The following is a 21569-nucleotide window of genomic DNA, read 5'->3' as shown; positions in this document are numbered from 1 at the left end:
GAGTGTAAGACAAGGGTTCAACTTTTAGTTTTCGGTTTCAGAGAGCACGTGGTCTATCAAAACTTTGAAACGAGCAGACTTCACATTGCAAAAATATTTCCCAGGTTGCAAAACAGATGTCAGTAAACATACTAGCTTCCCTATTTTTCTTCAGGGGGGGGGGGAAATACCTAAATCGTTGTAACAGCAGTTCCTTTTCCAACGAAGCTTCCCAAAAGACCGGCTTCAGGTCATATATGGAGATTTGTGGTGAAGCCTTCTTAGTCTCTACTGAACATTTCAACCTTCCAGGATGCTGTTTAGCAGACCTCAAAGCGGTCAGTGTGGATTTTTAAAAACTCTGCTGTGGGGTGAGAGGTTGTTGAACTTAACGTACATCAAAAGGTTTCCGGCCATCACGCAAGGTCTCAGCAAATACTGTGGGTTTTTACACATTGCAGTTCTTAATTGATGAGGGACATCACTGATTAATTGATGAGGGACATCTCATGTATAATCTGTGTTTGCATAACAAGCCATCTTCCTGTCTCTTTCTGCCTCACTCCAGTTTGAATTGTTCATAAGTTTAGCCACTCTATACATTTTATGAAGCCATTTGCAACTCACGGAAGCGGATTCCTTTCAGTAACATTCTACCAGACTCCTTTCTAAAGAATTATGTATCTCTCCTATTTCTTGGAGACATAGGAGAAATACATAATTTATATTATTTATACATAATTAATTGATTGGAGAAGGATGGTTCCTGCGTTGGAGAAGGAAGGAGAAGAAGGCATGAAGCAGAAACAAACGGGAGAGGTGGACTCCAGCGATACTGTGCCTCACGTCCTAGCTTTTGACACTCCTCTATTTCCTCTAGGAATGCTTGCCATAGAATTCAGTGGAATTTACTTGGGAGTCAGTGTGTAATATATGCATAAGATAGTTTTGTTGCTTTCATATATGACTTCCTGATCCCGGGCATATTGACCAATCATCTGATTGGTGGGCTACTTGAGAGCAGACTTGTCAGACACAAGAAACCAGGAACCAAGGTTTTTCAAATGAGTACAAGTTTATTCCATGCTAGCTTTCTGTCGGAATTTGAATTACTAATGGTACGTAGGTACAAATTGGCAGTAGATAAGAGTCAATGGAATTCAAGGAACATAGGATAACACAGGGGTCTTCAAACTTGCCCCTTTTATGACTTGTGGACTTTTAACTCCCAGAATTCCTCAGCCAGCTTTGCTGGCTGAGGAATTCTGGGAGTTGAAGTCCACAAGTCATAAAAGGGCCAAGTTTGAAGACCCCTGGGATAACAGAATTGGAAGGGACCTTGGAAGTCTTCTAGTCTAACCCCTCGCTTGAGCAGAAGACACTATACCAGTGATGGCGATCCTTTTAGAGACCGAGTGCCCAAACTGCAACCTAAAACCCACTTGTGTATCATCAGGTGCTGGGTGGGCGTGGCCCATTGGGTGGGTGTGGCCCAATGGTGGGCGTGGCTACAGTGGTAGACTGGGTGGGACAATCAATTCCAACTTTGCGAGATCTTTTTTTTCCCGCGAGAAGTTGAAATTGATTGAACCTTTTTTTTTTTTTTTGCACATGGCAGCGGAGGCCTAAAGCGAAAAGGTTTTATAAAACCCAGCTGAAAGCCTAGGACTGGGGCGACGGCATGCGTGCCCTCAGAGAGGGCTCTGCGTGCCATCTGTGGCACCCGTGCCATAGGTTTGCCACCACAGCACTATACCAGTTCAGACAAATAGTTGTCCAGTCTCTTTTTGGGAGCCTCCAATGATGGAGCACTCACAACTTACGAATGCAAGCTATTCCAGTGGCTGATTGCTCTCACCTTTAGGAAATTTCTCCTTAGTTCTAAATTGCTTCTCTCGGTTAGTTTCCAACCATTGTTTCTTGTCTTGCCTTTTGGTGCTTTGGAAAATAGTTTGACCCCCTCGTCCTTGTAGCAGCCCCTCAAATATTTGAACACTGCTATCATGTCACCTCTAGTCCTTCTTTTCCTTAGGCTAGACATACCCAATTCTTGTGACCGTTGTTCACATGCTTTAGCCCCCAGCCCCCCCTAATCATTTTTGTTGCTCTTCTCTGCATCTTTCCAGAGTCTCAACATGTTTTCTATATTGTGGTGACGAGAACCGGATGCAGTATTCCAAGCGTGGTCTGACTAAGGCTTTGTAAAGTGGTACTAGAACTTCACGTGATCTTGATTCTGTCCCTCTATTAATGCAGCCTAGGATTGCACTGGGGTTTTTTGGCTGCTGCTGCTTCTGCTGCTGCATACTGTTGGCTCATTTTTAAGTGCTTGTCCACTAGGACTCCAAGATCCCTTGCAGTTACTGGCATTAAGCCAAGTCTCACCCAGTCTGTACCTATACGGTTGTTTTGTTTTTTCTTGTGTAAGTGCAAAACCTTACTTTTATCTACGTTGAATTTCATTTTGTTAGATAAGGCCCAGTGTTCAAGTCTGTCAAGATCTGGACTTAATTGGTCTGATGTTAATCTCGGTGTAATTCCTTTCCAGCCTACAAATATCCTTCCCTATCAATGTGTTGGAAAAGATCTCTTGTGGGCACAAAGGGACTTCAAACTGAGGATGCGCGTGACCCCCTCCTTTGGGGGTGAGCCTGGTCATCAAGTTGTAGACTAGGCAGGGTATAACACCAAGCTTAACATCAGACCAACAGTCAAGAAGTAAACAATACCCCAATCAAGGAATTGCCAAACAAGCTAACAGCAAGACCATCCCCACCAACACTGGCAGGGCAAGCCACTAGAACAGGGGTAGGCAACCTTGGCTCTTTTATGACTTGTAGACTTCAATGGCTCAGGAATTCTGGGAGTTGAAGTCCATGAGTCATAAAAGAGCCAAGGTTGCCTACCCCTGCGTGACTAGAATATAAACTGAGAGCAAACTGCACTCCTTACTAGCACTGATGATGTTATCTAGGTTGGGAAAGGAAATGTCTGCAAGAAAACAACTAAGCTCAGAGACCACCAAGGACCCCTCACTTCAGCCCTGAGTTACAAATATTCTCCTTTTTCGGAATATGTACTCTCAGAGCAGTGGAATATACCTCTGGCAATTGATGGACGAACTATTGGCTTAGGGTGTGAAAGTTGCTCCCAACTTGACAGCACATCCCAGAAGAAAAAAGGGAGGTGGGCTTAGATGCGTACCCCAATCCTGTCTGTTGGCTACCAAGGGTGCCCTTTCAGGTATACCATTTGATGCCCTTTATGTATGCCCTTCCAGAATCGGTAACCATCCTTTGCGCTTGCCTAAGTGGTTGGGAATGGTCTTCCAGCACATTGGGAGGGCGTGGTATTGCTTACTTCCTTGAGAACAGTGGTAGGTATGAAGCCTTTCGAAATGAGCTTTATGTCAGTTAATGGGACATGCTGGAGATTGAGTAGAGTTCATTTTCCATTTTTGGTGAATGTTTTGTGAAACTGCAGTTGATGGTTTGATCGCTTGGTGGCCAGCTCGCTTTCTTGAAGACCAGAAGAAAATAAATTCAGCATCACTTTTTTCGCTCACGTTTTCCTGGAGCTGGTGATTTAAAACATAATACTGAAATTTTAATCATAGAATCCTGGGGCCGGAAGGGACTTTGGAGGTTTTTTAGTCCAACCCCCTACTCCAGGCAGGAGTCCTTATAGCATCCTGGACAAACGGTTGTCCAGTCTGTTCTTGAAAATCTCCAGTGATGGAGCAACCACAACTCCAGAGGCTGTTCCGTCCATTAATTGCTGTCACTGTCAACAAGTTCCTCCTGATTTCCAGGTTGAATCTCCCTCTGACAAGCTTCTACCATTGCTTCATTTCTGCCCTCAGGTGCTATGGAGAATAAATTGATCTCCTCTTCTCCGTTACAGCCCTTTAAGTATTGGAAGATTACTATTGGGTCTCCCTAAGCCTTCTCAGCCTTCGTTAGGCTAAACATAACCTAGTTCCCTTCGCCATTCACATGCTGGCTGGGGAATCCTGGGAGTTGAAGTCCACAGGTCTTAAAAGTTGCCAAGGTTGGGGACCCCTGCCCTAGAAGGTATGCTAGGCTGGAAAATCACACTCAGCACATTTCCATGTGCAGAGACTTGAATCTGAGTCTCCCAATCCAGTTTCCAATAATAATAACACCATGCTGGTGTGATGGGATAAAGCAGGGCTCTCAAAATTTGGCAACTTTTAAGACTTGTGTATTTCAGTTCCCAGAATTCCCCAGTCAGCATGGCTGCCAAGGAATTCTGGGACTTGGAGTCCACGCGTCTTAAAATTGCAGTTTGGGGGACGGCCCTGGTAAGGATTAGTCCTCATTGACGGTTTCAGATGAATTTGCCGAGTAACTTTTCAAAATGTTTAAATCGGAGATTATCGGGATTCCGCTGTTTTAGCTTTGGGCCAGTTATCTTGACGCCTCTAGCAGTGCCGTTTGACGACCCCTCACGTTAATATTACAGAGGAGGGAGAAAAAATCTCTGCTTTTTCCACCTTGTGCATTGTTTCCCATATCTTTATTGATGTATTTTCTGAAGCCAAAATGTTATATTTCTTTGAACGAGTTTCTCTGCTTCCTTTCATACTGGCTAAAGCTTTCTTGAGCTCCCGCCAGCAAGGCCAGGCATAGTATTTCATGTGGTCCTACCAGATACTTGCACAAAAGCATTACAGTATTACCAGTTTTATTTTTCCATCCCTTTTCTAACCATCTCTAACATGTAATTTCCTTTTTATTTTTATCTTTTTTGCAGCTGCCGAATACTGGCTGGGCAGTTACTTGCAGCTATCCAGGAAAAGAACGACCCATTTCTCCTTCAGTAAGTTTCAGCTTGGACCCCTTCAGCTGATCCATGAAATGTGGGAGTGGGGGTGGTGGTGGTGGGGGGTTGTTGGTCCCAGTGTGTTATCGACAGTGTTAAAAAAAAGTTAAGCAGTCACTAAGGAGGACTGGGAGAATATGCTAATTGATACTTTTCTACTGTTGAGTCACTGCTTCATTAGATTACTCGCTCACATCTGCTCTTGCAGTAGCACTCCAACCAAATCCTAATCCCTCCGACCAAAAATAGCAGCGATTTGAACTTGGAACTATTTGTATGCAGGAGATACATTCAGTAAATTATGGATTGTCTTCTTTATGGTTATGGATATCCTTGGGCTTGCTACCGTTTAGAGATGAAAAGGGATGCGTGTACGTTTAGAACAGTTTATCTGCCAGATGTTCTTCTCTACCTGTTACGTGCTACAGTACCCTAGGTTGAATCCACACTTTCATACAGATCTCTTGAAATTAATATTTCTACGCTAGCCTTAATATCTTTAGCTTTTTTTTCCATCCCCATTGATTTCAGTGCATGGACTTGTAAGGTGGGTCACACTGAACTATAATGTGTTTTGCTTGATGTCAATTTAGCATGAATTCAAACTTTGCCGTTGGTACACCATGGTTGTAAACTAGCTGCATTTGAACCGTGCCGGTTATGATTTGTTCGGTAAGGGATAACTAACACGGTCATGGTTTAGTGTCTCGATCCACAGCATGGCTTGGAGAGCGCATCACATCACAATCACATCACAATTCCTTATATTGATTTTGTTGTCCCCTAGTAACAAGTTCCACTTGGCTCCCATGTTGCTAAGTTTCATATTGCCTCTATTGAATCTGTGGATATCAGTTTTCTCTCTCTCTCTCTCTCTCTCTGTGTGTGTGTGTGTGTGTGTGTGTGTACAGGTAGTCCTTGACTTATGACAGTCAGGATGAGGATTTCCATTGCTAAGCAGACTGGTTGCTAAATGAATTTGTCCATGATTGTTAAATGAATCACTGCAGTGGTTAGTGAATCATGGGGTTCACTTAATGGCTGGAAAGGTCAGAAATTGCCATCGCATGGCCTCCGGATACTGCAGCCATTGTAAATGCACATTGGTTTCCAAATACCTGATTTTTGATCACATGACTGTGAGGACCAGTGGTAAGTCACTGTTTTCATTTCCATTGTAACTTTGAGTAGGCACTGATTGAATGGATGTAAGTCAAGGACTACCTCTATAAGTGGGCGAGAAAGAAAAAAACATGAGACTTGTAGTTTTTATTCAGGGGAACCACTTTTAATGCTGCTTCTCACCTTTATTGCATGGCATCAGATGCGCTGTTTAAAAACTGGTGTGGCTTTTGCTGCAACTAAACTTATCTACTTCTGGTTTAGCACAATAATATGAGGTGTGAATCTGGCCTGCATAGAACCAATTCTGGATCCCATTGTCTGATCTATCACAGTATTGTCCCAAGCAGTATTGATTTCTCAAGCAGAGAGACTCATAAACCGGGTTATCACACGGCATCCCTCCAAAATCCTTTCCGCTTTGGGAGGTTCTTCTAGTTTATCTGGATTTGAGGCCTGCTGTCTAATTTACTTTTCTTATTGTGGCAGATTGCTACTTGTCACTAACTTCCTTTTTTTCCCTTTTTATTTTTTCCTCCCCTGCCTGCCTGCCCCAAAGTTGCACAATTGCTTTTTTTCTGACTCTGAAATATCAAGAGCGGTTTAAGAAGCAAGCTGCAAGATGACGCAGCGGTGCACACATTCCGAGCACTTTTGGGACTGAGAGCAATTTGGGGGTACCTCACCAGAAGGTCAACGTGATGACGGCCTGGTCTATGGTGGAAAGGCTAAAAATGGAGGAGAGGCACTCCCGAGACAAGAGGACTCTTGAGCAAGGCGGCGGGGATTGCAGCACCGAATCCGAAGAGTGGACGAGCTCCGAGAGTGACGACGAACAGCCGGGCGTCAAGAACAGCTCCGGCCACACCCTGTTTAGGGAGAAGGACCTTTCCCTCCACAAGCCTCACCGGCAGCTTTGCCGCTCTCCTTGCTTGGATCAGCCCAGCTTCTCCCAGAGCAGCCTCCTTCAGGATTTAAAACTGGAAGATGGTCAAGCGAACCCGGACAAAGAATATCAAGCGAAAATCGATTTTGCTTTAAAACTGGGCTATGCGGGGGATCAGATTCAAGCCGTGCTGAACAAGTTGGGGGCGGACGCGCTCATCAATGATATTTTGGCCGAACTTGTGAGGCTTGGCAACAAGGCTGAGAACGAAGGGCCGGCTAGCCTTGGAAGTACCACTGCTCCCGTGGGTGGGACGGCTGCCAAAGAGGTGACCAGTCCCGAGCTGTCCCTGGAGGAGGAAGTGGTGGACAGCTCTGACAACCTGAGGCCAATCGTAATTGATGGAAGTAATGTGGCAATGAGGTAGCTCACACCTTTGTGCTGTTTTTGTTGCACTTGTGCCCCTCTTTTCTTGCATAAAACCCTTCCAGGAAATCAGCATCCAGATAAATGTGTGTTTCAAATGTGGATAGGAGTATACCACAATGGATTCAAATGGCAAATTTTGCAGAGTTCCCTGCATTTCAACACCCAGGTACATCAGTTACATCAGATACAGGTAGTCTTGGACCACAGATGAGCCCCAGATTTTTTTTGTCGCTAAGCGAGACGGTTATGAAGTGAGTTTTGGTCCATTTGTGACTTTTCTTGCCGCGGCGGCGAAGTGAATCAGTGCAACTCTGAAGTCAGTAACGTGGTTGTTAAGTGAATTCGGCTTCCCCATTGACTTTGCTTGCCAGGAGGCCGCCAAAGGGGATCACGTGACCCCGGGTCACATGCAACCGTCATAAATATGAATCGGTTGCCAAGCGTCCGAATTTTGATCCCGTGCCCGTGGGGATGTTGCAGTGGTCATAAGTGTGAAAAGTGGTCACAAGTCCCTTTTTCCAGTGCCGTTGTAACTTTGAACAGTCACTAAATGAACTATTGTAAGTTGAGGACTTCCTGTACCACCTTACAAGGTTTGAGTCTGCCCATCCACTGAGGGCATCCTAAAAGTGCCCATGAAGTGTCCCTCATCACCGGGGGTTAGGGAATCTTTTTTATTGTGTCTCCTGTATGTTGAACTTTCTGTACCTGGAGCTCTATGCAGCCCCCCCCACCTCCCCATCCCTCCGTGGCCCTGTCCCACTGAATTGTTAACTTCCAGTTGATGGCTGGAGGTGTCCATTTTGGGAGAGATTTTTTAGAGCTCGTGCTCCTTGAGCTGTTTCTTACCCACTGGTAATCTGCCCAGAGTCTTCTGATTCAGGCATGCTATAAAAACAAATTTGTTCCATTTGGATGCCGCTCGCCTCCATCTGACTCGGGGTGACTCACAACAATAAAATACAAAAACAGCAGATAGAGGCAACGAATCAAAACCAATTTAAAAAAAATACACCCCTGCAAAATAATCACAAGGTGGCAACTCAGCAATACAGAAGACATAAAACCTCACAAACAGGGCAGTGGTGTGCTGTCCCATACACCCTACCCCTAAGGCCCGGGTAAGAAGCCAAGTCTAGACAGCCCGCAGTGTCATCAGGGAGGGAACCATTTGGATGTCAGTATGATCTCATCACTGTAGAACAGGGGTCTTCAACCTTGGCAACTCTTAAGACTTGTGGACTTCAACTCTCAGAATTCTCCAGTCAGCCTTCAACTTCTTCAATTCTTTAACTTCTGGGAGTTGAAGTCCACAAGTCTTAAAGTTGCCAAGATTGGAGACCCTTGTTGTAGAGGATAGGTGCTATCAGTAAATAAATACAAATAAATACATCTCACAAAGGCTTCCAGAATATCTGAATCCCGAGTCGCATGTGGATAAAAATTCAAACTTTGATGTCGCCATTAAACAGCATAATCAGATTTCAGGCTACCTCTTCTATGCATCTTTGCCTCTGTCGGGAGGTGGGTTTCGTTATTTCTGAACAAATGTGTATGGAATGAAATGAAAAATGGAATGAAAAATACACATCTTGTTTTTCATGACTTAAAAGGTAAAGGTAAAGGTTCCCTCGCACATGCGTGCTAGTTGTTTCCAACTCTAGGGGCTGGTGCTCATCTCCGTTTCAAAGCCGAAGAGCCAGCGCTTGTCCGAGGACGTCTCAGTGGTCATGTGGCCGGCGTGACTAGACGCCAAAGGCGCACGGAACGCTGTTACCTTCCCACCGGAGTGGTCCCTATTTTTCTACTTGCATTTTTACGTGCTTTCGAACTGCTAGGTTGGCAGAAGCTGGGACGAGTAACAGGCACTCACTCTGCTACGCGGCACTCGGGATTCGACCCGCCAAACTGCCAACCTTCTGATCAACAAGCTCAGTGTCCTAACCCACTGAGCCACCGCGTCCGTTCATGACTTACCAATGCTAATATAAATGAAATTTGTCACAGTAAATTTTCAGTATATTGTCTACACATTACAAGGATTTGGTCTGCCCTTCAACATAGTTGTTATAAGAATTTTAATATTTGATGAGAGTTTGTTAAACACCAGAGTTACGGGCAGCCCTGTTAAAACCCACTGGCACTAAATGATTTCCCTCTCCCCAAAACATTAGAAAACAGAGTGAAGTTTGCAGGATCCAATCCCCGGGACCAAAGGTTTATTTCTCCAAACCTTCAGACTTGTGCTAAAGTCCCACTTCAGGGAAATTCTCTGTCTCCAGAATGGGTATATATTCTAGAGCAGGGGTCCCCGAGCCATGGACCATTACCGGTCCGTGCAAACAAGCGAAGCCCCATTTGTGATGCCCAAAAGGTTGGGGGCTGCTGTTCTAGAGACAGAGAACTTCCCTCTGATCCCAGTGACCGACTCCGATTGGATCCTGCAACATTGTCCTGCGACATGCGTATTTGTCTTCATTCGCCAGATTGAAGTTTGCCTGTTTTTCCCCCCTAAGTCTTTTTAATTCTCTCTCCTAAAGTTTAATAAATGCCTTGCCTTTTTTACGTATTACCTTTCTAACTCAAGCCGTCTTCGTCCAGATATATCAGAATTGTCTGAATTATTTTTGTTTGTTTTCAGCCACGGAAATAAAGAAGGATTTTCCTGTCGAGGGATTCAGCTAGCTGTTGATTGGTTTCTAGAAAAAGGTCACAAAGATATAACAGTATTTGTGCCCACCTGGAGGAAAGAGCAGAGTCGACCAGACGCTCCGATTACAGGTAACCACTTCTGGCATAACTGTTTTATAATCAAAAATGAGGATTTTTCCAGTAGGATGACTCAGTTACTCTGTCTACTATAATGGAGGGTATTTGCATACCATGTTTGCATAATATAAATGGAAAAAAATTTGCATGACCATTTAAATTTTACGGGCTATATTAGTGCTTACATTGAGGAACGTTTTGAACCGTGTGAGTTGATTGGTACTTAGTGCTTATTTTATATTCTAACTTCTTGAATACTCAGTTTGCTTAAGATCGTTTCCACTTTACACCCACTTTTAATACATTGTGAACCTTGTGAAAAGGGGGATATAAACTAACACAAAAGTAGCGTCAGTGTCTCTCTCCCCCCCCCAAACTGGTTTTTCTGGAAACCAAAATGGAATTAAGGAAGGGCACAATGGGAAGAAAATTCGGTGTTCAAAGACTATTCTGCACATTTGAACTGTGCTGGAAGAATTTATTAATCATTTGGGGAAGTAGCTTTAGTATTTCATAACTTCAGTGATAGCTTCAACCAGCTTCATCTGGCAAGTCCTCTTCGGGGAAAAGAAATTGTCAAGAGTATTTCCTAGAGAGAAAGCAAGAGACCCTGAAAGGATTTAATCCCCCTCCGTCTCCTACTTGTGGATTGAAGTAGGGGCTTTTGAGGCTTATTCTACGAGCCAGAAAAATCATGGTCCCCATCACAGGAACACCGTATAATATCATTGGTTGCTAAGAGTTGCTCTGAAAAGCCTTGCTGTAAGGATGAAAATGACTCCATTATTTTGACTTCCAAACATGACAGACAAGCATTATCTCGAGTTTCTGAAAGCTGTAGTCTAGGGGTTTCTTTTAATGCTTTTTTTTTGGCTGTTCCGTTAGAATTCCTCATTCATACATTTCTCTAGATGGAGCGAATTTTGCAAAAAGGCACCATCTAGTGAAAGAAGATGACAGCAAATCTCCATGAATTCTGGAATTTTTAAGGATTTTGTTGAATAGAAATCCCACGGATCTGGAGAAAACCCCATATGCATTTTCATCGTCACTCTTTTCCCCCCCTTTGATTAAATTTACTTTTTCCCCAGTAAATATAATCAAAGCTGATTCCCAGTTAGCAGTTTGAAAGCGTGCAGATGCGAGTAGATCAATAGGTACCACTTCGGTGGGAAGGTAACAACGTTCCGTGTGCCTTTGGCATATAGCCACGCTGGCCACGTGGCCACGAAAATTGTCTTCAGCCAAGAAACGGAGATGAGCACTGTGCCCTTGAGTCAGACACGACTGATAGGGAAACCTTTGCCTTTTATTATTAAAAGCAGAACTAATATTTGATATATTTGAGGGAACACCTGCTGCCGGCATCAAGTTCCCTTCGTCCAGTGCGCTCACACAGGGAGGGTCTTCTCAGGGTGCCGCTGGTAAAAGATTGCCGGCGGATAACACCCAGGGGGAGGGCCTTCTCGGTGGGTGTGCCTGCCCTCTGGAACCAGCTGCCCGTGGAGCTTAGGACTGCCCCTGACCTGCGTTCATTCCGCCGGGACCTGAAGACTTGGCTCTTTGAGCTCTCCGGCCCAGGCTGAGAATTTTAACTGGGTTTCTATTTTCAGGGATAATTTAATCTTTTTAATAGTCTTTTAACTTTTGTATTTTGTATTGGTGTGATTTTAAAATGCCCTGTAAACCTCCCTGAGTCCTTCGGGAAAGGGCGGTATATAAATCTAATAAAATAAAATAAAATAAAATTAATATGTTGGGCACAAGCAGTATTGTAGTTTTGCATCTATCCCGGTTTGCAAACTGGTTTGTAGCAATAGAAGAGAATATTTGTAGCTCAGGGTTGAACTGTAGAAGTTTCCACCTATCTAGGTTTGTGCCTGCCTAAAGCAACAGTGGGTAAACATTTTTTTAACAACAGTTCTTTTTTGATGATCTTGATGAAGAAGAAGCAGAAAATCAACCCCAAAGGACTCTGGAGGGGGGGGAGGGTGGTATTAGGAGAAACAACTGCTTTTTTTTCTGTGCCAGAATGATTTAAGGGAAAAATCAAGTCCATTGATTCTACTGGAGATATAAACACTTATTTTAGAATGAATGAATGTAGAACTTGGCAATAATCACACTCTCCAAAGTAGATGATTTGCACTGAATTTCAGTGGCACGCTCTCAGTGAGTTCCTCAGAAGCTGGAGCCATATGTGAACTACAGATTATTTATTCTGCCTTAAGTAATAACTTTGTTCATCCTTTTCCACGTTCTTATTTTACCCTCTACCTTTTCAAAGTGCCTTAAATATTTGGAAAGAAATCTAGACAAGTACTTGATGGGTCAAGGCTAGAGGAAACCTAATTACAGGTTTAAATCACCCTAAAGTTGTTGGTTTCACGAGTACTTCACAGTAGACAAGATACCATTTTAGCACCCTTAATATCTTTTTAAAAATTATCCTATATGTTATGATGTAAACTTAATAGCATGGGGAAATGATGCTTGTGGTATGAACTAGAAATGTTATAAGTATATGTAAATTCTGCAAAATACTGCCAGGATCCTTAAATGAACCTTAGATTCCCGTAGCATCTAAGCCACTGGTCTGCTACATGTGCTCCCCAAACTTGGGGTATGGCCCCAGAGAAAAGTATCTTGTCAAAAAGTACTTTTTTGATATGAGAAAGTGAAACAAGATTGCATACATAATGTAGAAAGTAAGCTTGTAAGCCGCCCTGAGTCTTTGGAGAAGGGCGGGATATAAATGGAATTAAAATAAATAAATAAATAAAATAAATTAAGTTTAAATATGAATCAACTCAAGCCTATTTTTTACTTTTAAAGCCAAGTGCGGTCTAGAAAAGCGGTCCCCAACCCCCGGTCCATGGACCGCCACCGGTCCGTGGCATGCCAGGGACTGGTCCACGCAAACAAGTGAAGCCCCCATCTGCGAGATGCAGGCAGTACATGAAACCACGCCCCTCCATTCCACGGGGAAAACCTCTCTCCATGGAACCGGTCCCTGGTGCCCCAAAGGTCAGGGACCTCTGATCTAGAACTTGGAAAACAGCTACGGACCCCTGAACTAAAAGAATCAATGCAATGAACCAAATGGGTCACATTAATCCCTGTAGTTATATAACTGCCAAACAGTGACAAGCCGTAATAAATGCTCTTTATCCAAGCCCCTCGGTCTTAACATTCTTAACGTAAATCCAATTTTGCAGACCAAGAAATCTTGCACAAACTGGAGAAGGAAAAAATCCTTGTTTTCACCCCGTCTCGGAGAGTGCAAGGGAGACGCGTCGTCTGCTACGATGACCGCTTCATCGTGAAGTTGGCCTACGACTCGGATGGCATCATTGTGTCCAATGACAATTACCGTGACCTTCAGAATGAAAAACCGGAATGGAAGAAATTTATAGAGGAACGGCTGCTGATGTATTCCTTTGTGAATGACAAGTATGTTAGTTCCCCCTCTTACAATTGATTGCGCATCAACCTTCCTTAGAGAGACTTCCTCCTCTTTCAGTGCGGGACCGAGTCTTATTACAGGCAGTCCTCAACCAGCATTGAGCCCAACATTTCTGTGGGCAGAAGCTGCTTTCTGAACTCACTCCTGCTAAAACACAAGAGTGGTTGTGATCTTGGCTTGCTAGTAAAGGTTGCTGGTTTGAGAGTCAGCAGCAATATTTTCAATCACCAATGGTCGGTGTTCAGTGCGCACTACATAAGTACAGTAAATAAATCTGTGTCGTGGCTAATTTGATCTAAGAATATTGTACAATCTTCTTACCCACTGGATGCTGGTTACTTTATAGATGGCAGAATAACAGAGCTGGAAGGGACCTTGGAGGTCTTCTAGTCCAACCCCCTGCTTAAATCAGGAGCCCCTATATAATTCTGGACAAATGGCTGTCCATTCTCTTCTTAAAAACCTCCAGTAATGGAGCACCCACAACTTCTGGAAGCAAGCTGTTGATTAATTATTCCCACTGATAGGAAATTTCTCCCAAGTTCTAGGCTGAATCTCTTTAATGATCTCCCAGCTGTTTCTTCTAGTCCTGCCCTCAGGTGCTTTGGGGAATAGGTTGACTCCCACTTCTGCATCATAGCCCCTCAGCTTTTGGAAGACTTATCATGTCATCTATTCTCCAAAGCACCTGAGGGCAGGACAAGAAGTAACAGATGGAAGCTTGTCAAAGAGAGATTAATGCTAGCCAGTTAACTTTAACTACATTTCCTTTTTTTTAGGTTTATGCCACCTGATGATCCATTGGGACGCCATGGCCCTAGCCTTGAGAACTTCTTAAGAAAAAAGCCAGTTATTCCGGAACACAAAAAACAACCGTGCCCTTATGGTGAGTAGGATTTGGAGAAACTTGGTCTCATGTTCTCATGGTTAGCTGGGGAATTCTGGGAGTTGAAGTCCACAAGTTTTAAGTTGCTAGCTTTGGAGACCCCACGCTGTAAAGGTTTGAGGAATACTTTCAGACTGCATAACCAACATTTTTTTTTAAATTAGAAATTTGTAGTCCCCTCTGGAAGACTCCAAGTTGGGGAACATTAAAATAAGCAATCAATATATTGAATAATTAGATTACTATTATTTGCACCTCATAATCGTAGTAAGGTAGTATGACTTTGAAGAAAATACAATTTAAATTTATTGGCTAATCAAGAATTTACTCTGAATTTTTAAAATTCGGAGGCAGCATAGAAATACTGTTTCTCTAGTTCATGATCCATTGGTTATTATCAAATTGATCTATGAAAGTAAAGCCTTAGTTTTTCTGCTCTCTCTTGCCTTTAGGCTCTCAATTATATCTACAGCCAAGAAATTCATTTTGTTTAGATAGGAATAGATGCTAATGATTCTCTTTAATCATTTAGAATAACACTATCACAACAAACCTGTGTTCTAATTTAGCTGAGAGTTTTTAACCCCAAAGCATTTACTAGCTGACACCTAGTAACATATACGTGGAAGATCTTTATTTAAGATCTCACAACTCCAAGTGGACATTTCAGGACCAAGTGAGATGCTTTCCAGCACCTCACTGTGAGTGAACATTTAAATGAATACATTTATTTGTGGGGTCTGCTCTAGCTGCCTTCATGGAGCATTGTCACTTGGCTGAAAACCGTGACAAGAATTTGGATCTATTAACAAGGAAAATCGTGGGACCTTTTATTCAGGATGTAAAGAAATACCAATGTGGTTTTTTAAAATATTTTTGTGGTAAGAGCAAAAGATTTAATTAGGGTTATCCAGTTAAGACATGTAGTTGGCAAGGAACATGCTTAATCAGAGAGGACTTTTTTTTCTTCCCCCCCATTCCCCCAGGGAAAAAATGCACGTATGGACACAAATGTAAATATTACCACCCAGAACGGACAAACCAGCCCTTGAGATCTGTCGCCGACGAGCTTCGCATCAGTGCAAAACTATCTGCAGTGAAAACCATGAGCGAAGGCGCCTTGGCCAAATGTGGCTCGGGGCCGGCCCTTTGCAAAGGGGGGGAGACCCCTTCCGAAGTGAAGCGCAATCCTCCAAAACGCCAGTCTGATCCAAGCATCCGGTCTGTAGCGATGGAACCGGAGGACCGGCTGTCGATGATGCGGAAGCCTGAGGCCAGTTCCGTCCCGTCTCTTGTGACGGCATTAAGTGTCCCAACTCTCCCACCCCCCAAAAGCCATGCAGTCGGGGCCTTAAATGCTCGGTCGGCGAGTAGCCCCGTGCCTGGGTCTTCTTCTCAGTTCACCCATCAGAAATCCTCCCTGGAGCACATGGCCAGCATGCACTACCCTCCAATCCTGGTTACCAATAGCCACGGGGCTTCGATCAATTACACGGATCCATACCCCAAATACGAATCTTTGGGAGACCATGGCTATTATTCTATGCTCAACGACTTTTCCAGTTTGAACATTAGCAATGTCCACAACACGGATTATTATGGCGTCGATCTAGACCAGGGTGTCTACTCAAGGAATTCAAGCCCATGTCCCGACAGTTGCTTGAGCCATGCCAGCAATGAGACTTACTCTTCGTATACCGACCTGTACCTGGGCGTAGGAGATGTGGGTTCAGAGGATCATGCTAAAGTTCCTCGGATTCCACTGCAAAACCGACTTCAGCCTTTTTCTCACGGCTATCACGAGAGCTTATCTCGGGTTCAGAGCTACGGCACTGAACGGCCCAAGCACACTCCACGCAAGCATTCGGCTTCTCATTTAGTACGACACGTCCAACACCCTCTTGGGGCACGGTCCAGTTGCCCAGGGGACTACCCGGGGCCTCCAAATGTCCATCCGTCATCAGCTGCGGCCCAACCGAGCCGTGCACTGGTTATGACAAGGATGGACAGTGTTTCTGATTCAAGACTTTACGAAAGCAACCCTACTCGGCAGAAGAGGCCCCCGCTCTGTCGAGAGCAGCACGCCAGCTGGGATCCGTTACCGTGTGCCACCGATGCCTACTCATACCATTCCTATCCCTTGAGCAACAACCTCATGCAACCTTGTTACGAGCCCGTCATGGTGAGGAGCATGCCTGAGAAGATGGAGCAGCTCTGGCATAACCCTTGGATTGGGGTTTGTGGGGAGCCCCAAGAGCCACGTGTTATCCCAGAGCATCAGTACCAAACTTACAAGAACCTCTGTAATATTTTTCCTGCTGGCGTCGTCTTCTCCGTGATGGAGAAGAATCCACACATGACTGACGCGCAGCAGTTGGCCGCTATGATTGTTGCCAAATTGAGAACAGGGCGTTAGCACGGTATCCCTTTGAATTCCTGGAGAGAAATACTGGCTGCACCAGGCAAGCCTCCTGCAGGAGGTACCCACGATCCTATAGAGATATTCTCTGTTTTGGGAATACTTTCCCGCCCTGGTATACCACCACTCTGTACATTGTTTTGGCAATTACCTTGAATATTTGTTTGAAGAATTCTGTAAAAAAAAAAAGCAGATTGTATTATAAGTAAGTATTAAATAATTTTTTTTAAAGCTGGGATTTTTTTTAAAAAAAGGCGTATTTTACAGGAAGTGCATACTTTTTGCATATATATATATATATATATATATATATATATATATATATATATATATATATATGTGTAAATTACTAACAAAGAATTAAAGGGAAACTGAAATGCATTTCTGACTCATTAGTCGTCATCAGCCAGCCATACCCTTCTGAGATTCGAACCATGGGCTGATATATATATATATATATATACTGTTTCTTGAATCCAAAAGGTCCTATGTTTGAAATGAGTCCCTCAAACTTGTGAGCAATTATATTGCATGAGTGAGTTTTGTAGTTTGCAGCGTTAACTGGCAGGCTGCTCCTAGGAAAATGCGCTGTGTGCATTTGAACACCTCCCGCCCACTGAAGGTTGGCCCGTTCTGGCCCATCTCTTTCAAAGAGCTTCTCCGAGGCCCAGTCAGCTGCTGTGTCTTCATGGTCCATGGCGAGCACTTCTGATCTGAAGGACTCTTGGTTCTCTGGGAAACTCAGTTCGTGCACGCTGGAGAAATCTTTGCTCTCCAAGTGAGGAAAATAGAAAGGCAGATTGGCAGGAGCACCGTTGCGTGGATGCACAACTAATGGGGAGCTTTGGATTTTTTGTGGGGGGCCTTTAGCTCATGTCCTTTGAGACATGACATGTCAAACAGATGACACGAAAGCAAGTAGGACAATTCTCAGCTAAACCTTAACCGTCTCATTACCACGTAAATCTTTTAAAAATTGGCAGGTGTGGGTTTTAAAATGCGATTAATTGTACAATTCAATTTTTTACAGTGCAAAGGGGGTATAATTGTAGCATCCCAGATCAAATTTCACATTTCAGTTTGGCCCAAGTACAGCCAAACACGAAATGAGTAAATGTGTTTTTTTTAAAAAAAGGATTAAACGTCGACGATAGAAGACATAGTTGTTTCTCAAAGGATGCTACAGAATAGATAAAACTCGTTTCGAATTGTTCACTTTCGGATCCATGCAGAGGATCCAGGCATTTGCTTCTTTGGAGCTGTTTGACGGGCTCAAATCATCTCGGCAAATGTTTGGGTATTTTTGCTCAAGAGCGGGCAACTTTTGTAGCTTAAGTGTCTCCCCGGAGAGGCATTTATCCCGGTGTAGTTAGCTTTTCCATTTTCTTTCTTTTTTTAAAAAAACCTGCACTGAGTGGAGACCCTTTTTAAATCCAAACGTGTCTTTGAACATTTTGAACCATTACTAACTCGATACGTTCTCGAGCTAGGACTTGTTGACTTCTACTGTAGTTTTTTTTTCATGAAAGCCAAGAAGGCCGAGTTACTGGCCTTGGGTTTCTTCATGAGAAGGTGTGACATTGCCTAAATGTTTCTGACTAGGAAACACGTGGAACGCGAGGCTGCCGTCAGGGTTGTTTCTGGTGTTTTGAGAATGGCTTGCAAGCTGCTTTCTGAATTTTTGTTTTCAGGCCCAGAGGATAGCGGGGTCGCGAGGGCTAGTCCGAAGGGTGTTTCACGTTGCTGGAAGAATTCCCAACGATGCCCAGAATGGCTGCCTGATTTATTTCTCTTTGGCATCCGGTAGGATATTCAGGGTGGCGCCAGAGAGAGATGATGTCACTAACTGGCGAGGTGGTGATTCTACCTCGGTGTCCGTAACGAGCATAATTGTGCAGTCATACTAACAAGAAAGAACTTGTTTAGATTTTTGAGATTGCTGCGGAACATATTGAAAAAGGCTGCTCAGTGGGTAGTGTCTCTCCCGAGTACGGTTTTTCAACCTCGGCAGCTTTCAAGAAGCGTGGACTTCAGCTTCGAGAATTCCCCAGCCAGCGTGAACCCTGGGAGTTGAAGTCCACTCATCTTAAAATTGCCGAGTCTGAGAAACATGGCATTAGAGAGAGAGAAAAAAAATGACATTCCTTCCTCTAACAACTTTCCCACTGCAAGAGATGTGGATGTCGCTTGCCTGTGGCATGATTGCTCTTCCACAAAGCCGCCTTCTGATTTTAAAGACGGGCTTTGTTTCCCCGTAGGGAAATGTTGGTGGATCACCTGACGTGACCCCTGCATTTGTCGTGGTGCGGCTTTTTTCAACTTGCTGCTGGCACACCGGTGGCTTTGCCTGTTGTGGGCTGCCGATTGGATTGTGTTTGGAAGGTGCACCACGCTGAGTTGACTGCAAGGCAAACCCCCAGCATTCCCAGTTTTATCTTGGCGCTTTTAAGAAGCGCCGAAGAAAAATGCAGATTTGCTCTTTGCTTTACTCTGCATAATCTGAATATTCTTTGCAATTTTTAGCCCCTTAGTTGTGAAGGAGTTATCTAGACCCCCCCTTTATCAATGAGGACAAAACCCCATTTTTTTTTGAGATTTCTTCTTTTAAAAGTAGCTGAGAGCAACACCTCAAATAACCAGAAACGACTTTTTGTTTGTTGATACAAATTGTATCTTTCTTGATTGTATAAAAAAAATGTATAAAAGCCATCTCTAGATTAGCTCAATATTGTACTTTCATCACTATGTTTGTGACACTGTGTGTCAAAGGGGAGTAGCTCATGGAGGATTATAAATCTTTTTATTTAAAATGGGCACTTAACAGTTTATGGAAAACAAAATAAAAGGCAAATTTTGAATTCCGTTTTATTACTATAATGTGCACCGCTAATGTGTGTGCATTTTAAGAGCATTATGCTGCATAAATTATACATTGTCTATTTATTAATAGTCTTGCAGAGATTTTTGTTTGTAAAATACTCGTGTTAATAAGGCTGATGTTCATATTTATACATGGCTATTGACAGTAAAACTACTATACATCTGCTTTTGTTTTTAACAGGATAATTACAGAAGTATGGCTTTTCAGTTCGGTGTGAAATTTTGTGTGCTCACAATTTTTTTGCATGCAATTCAGTTTCTATATGTATAAAATAGGTGTTTTCCATTTTACCCCTATGGTAATCTTGTACACAATTCTAGCAGACTCTTTCAGCACACTGAATGCTGAAAAAAGCTACTGCATGAATTTTTTTAAAAAATTAAGGATGAAGATATTTTACTGTCAGTAAAAGCTATATATTATATACTACATATTGTTAGCAATATATTAAAATGTTACAAGTCTCTTGTGTGCTTTCTTGGGAAAATGCTATGGAGAGGAAGTTGTATACTATCTGTAGCACCTTTTTTCCTCAGAGAAGGAATTCCCTTTTTGTAAAAAAAAAATGATTTCAAAATCTACTCTGTAAAAGCGAGGAGAGAATGGCAATTTTAAAGTAGTATCTGGGGGTTTTTTGCTGCTAATTATTTTTCTCTGAAACTGTTGTAACATTTGTTAAATCAATTTACTTCTTTCTGTCTGGACTTTTTCAATACCAGTTCCAGACTGACATTTCACTGCCTTTGTCTCTCAATGCTGATTTTCTTCTTATATAGAAGGGATGGTATATATATATATAAAAATCACAACTGCCTATATTGTAAATACATTTTGCTTTTAAATGCTCTTTTTGAGAGCACAGTATTTATTTATTTATTTGTGTATCAGTAAAGTATCTTTATCAATCTTGAAAAACCAGAAAACCCCATCCTATAAAGTATTTATTTGCATTTGAATTTTCTGTAATACATTGTTATATCAATGCTTCATACTGTTTGCTTAGCTACTGAGAACTGGGGGATATGAAATAATTTTGAAATGTGAGCTTCAGTGATTTTGTAAATATTTAGTTCTTTTTTTTTTGCTTGTATAGCTTCTAACTACTGTTAGCCCCATTGTAATATTTACAATATTTTACTTTTTGCATTGATAGAATTACACATTACTCTTTAATTGTTCCCCCTAAAATATGTTTGTGTATATATATACATATATATATATATATATATTATATAAAAAAATCTTTGGGTTTTTTTCTGTTGACCCAAATATAAGGTAAGTCTCAATGACAAAGAATGAAGATATACTTTAATTGCCCTGATCCAATAAGATAGGGGTGGGCAACTATGGCAACTTTATGACTTGTGGACTTCAACTCCCAGAATTCCTCCAGGGAGATGAAGGCCACAGGCGATGAAGTTGTCCATCCCTGCAGTGACAGACGTGACAATAGCTTTTGTAAGTGCAAGGAGCAGAGTGTATATCCCACAAGTGGTAGCCCCGACCACTTCTTTAGAGAACAGAATAAGGGAATAGGAACGTAGGCACCAGAACATATCACTAGCTCTGGGTCAGGGCTGACCTGCGTGTCTTGTGAATACTATAATCTGCAGTGCTTTTATCTGTAGCTGTATGCATGCATTGATGGGCGAGGCCTTTCTTTTTAAGAAAGTATGTTTTTTTAAACTCAAAACGGTCATGATAAGCCCCAAAGCACCAGCTTCCATTTTTCCCTTTACAAGACAATTCACGTTTTTGCATATTGCATCGACATATATTTGCATGCAGTTGGTTGTAAAGTATCTCCTTATCAAACCAGGGATGCTCCTAACTTGGCCTGAAGTTATCTCGGTTGCTTTCTGGCGGTCACTGACCACAGAGCGAATA

At 42.8% G+C, this 21569-nt stretch overlaps 1 protein-coding gene across 1 annotated transcript in view; it reads left to right on the top strand.

The window, feature by feature from the left end:
• The window catches only part of ZC3H12B (zinc finger CCCH-type containing 12B), a 41241-nt gene extending 24191 nt beyond the window's left edge, over positions 1-17050 (top strand). The window contains exons 3-8 of the mRNA XM_083372308.1: positions 4756-4821; positions 6506-7255; positions 9903-10042; positions 13249-13483; positions 14276-14382; positions 15369-17050. Of these exons, the coding sequence (XP_083228434.1) occupies positions 6648-7255; positions 9903-10042; positions 13249-13483; positions 14276-14382; positions 15369-16798 (2520 nt within the window). The 5' untranslated portion in view covers positions 4756-4821; positions 6506-6647 and the 3' untranslated portion in view covers positions 16799-17050. The remainder of the gene's footprint in view (positions 1-4755; positions 4822-6505; positions 7256-9902; positions 10043-13248; positions 13484-14275; positions 14383-15368) is intronic.
• Positions 17051-21569: the final 4519 nt, after the last annotated feature.

Source organism: Vipera ursinii, assembly GCF_947247035.1.
Source record: "Vipera ursinii genome assembly, chromosome: 12".
In the NCBI taxonomy this organism is placed as follows: Eukaryota; Metazoa; Chordata; class Lepidosauria; order Squamata; family Viperidae; genus Vipera; species Vipera ursinii.
The sequence above is the reverse complement of the archived record's forward strand: the minus strand, read 5'-3'. Positions and strand labels throughout refer to the sequence as shown.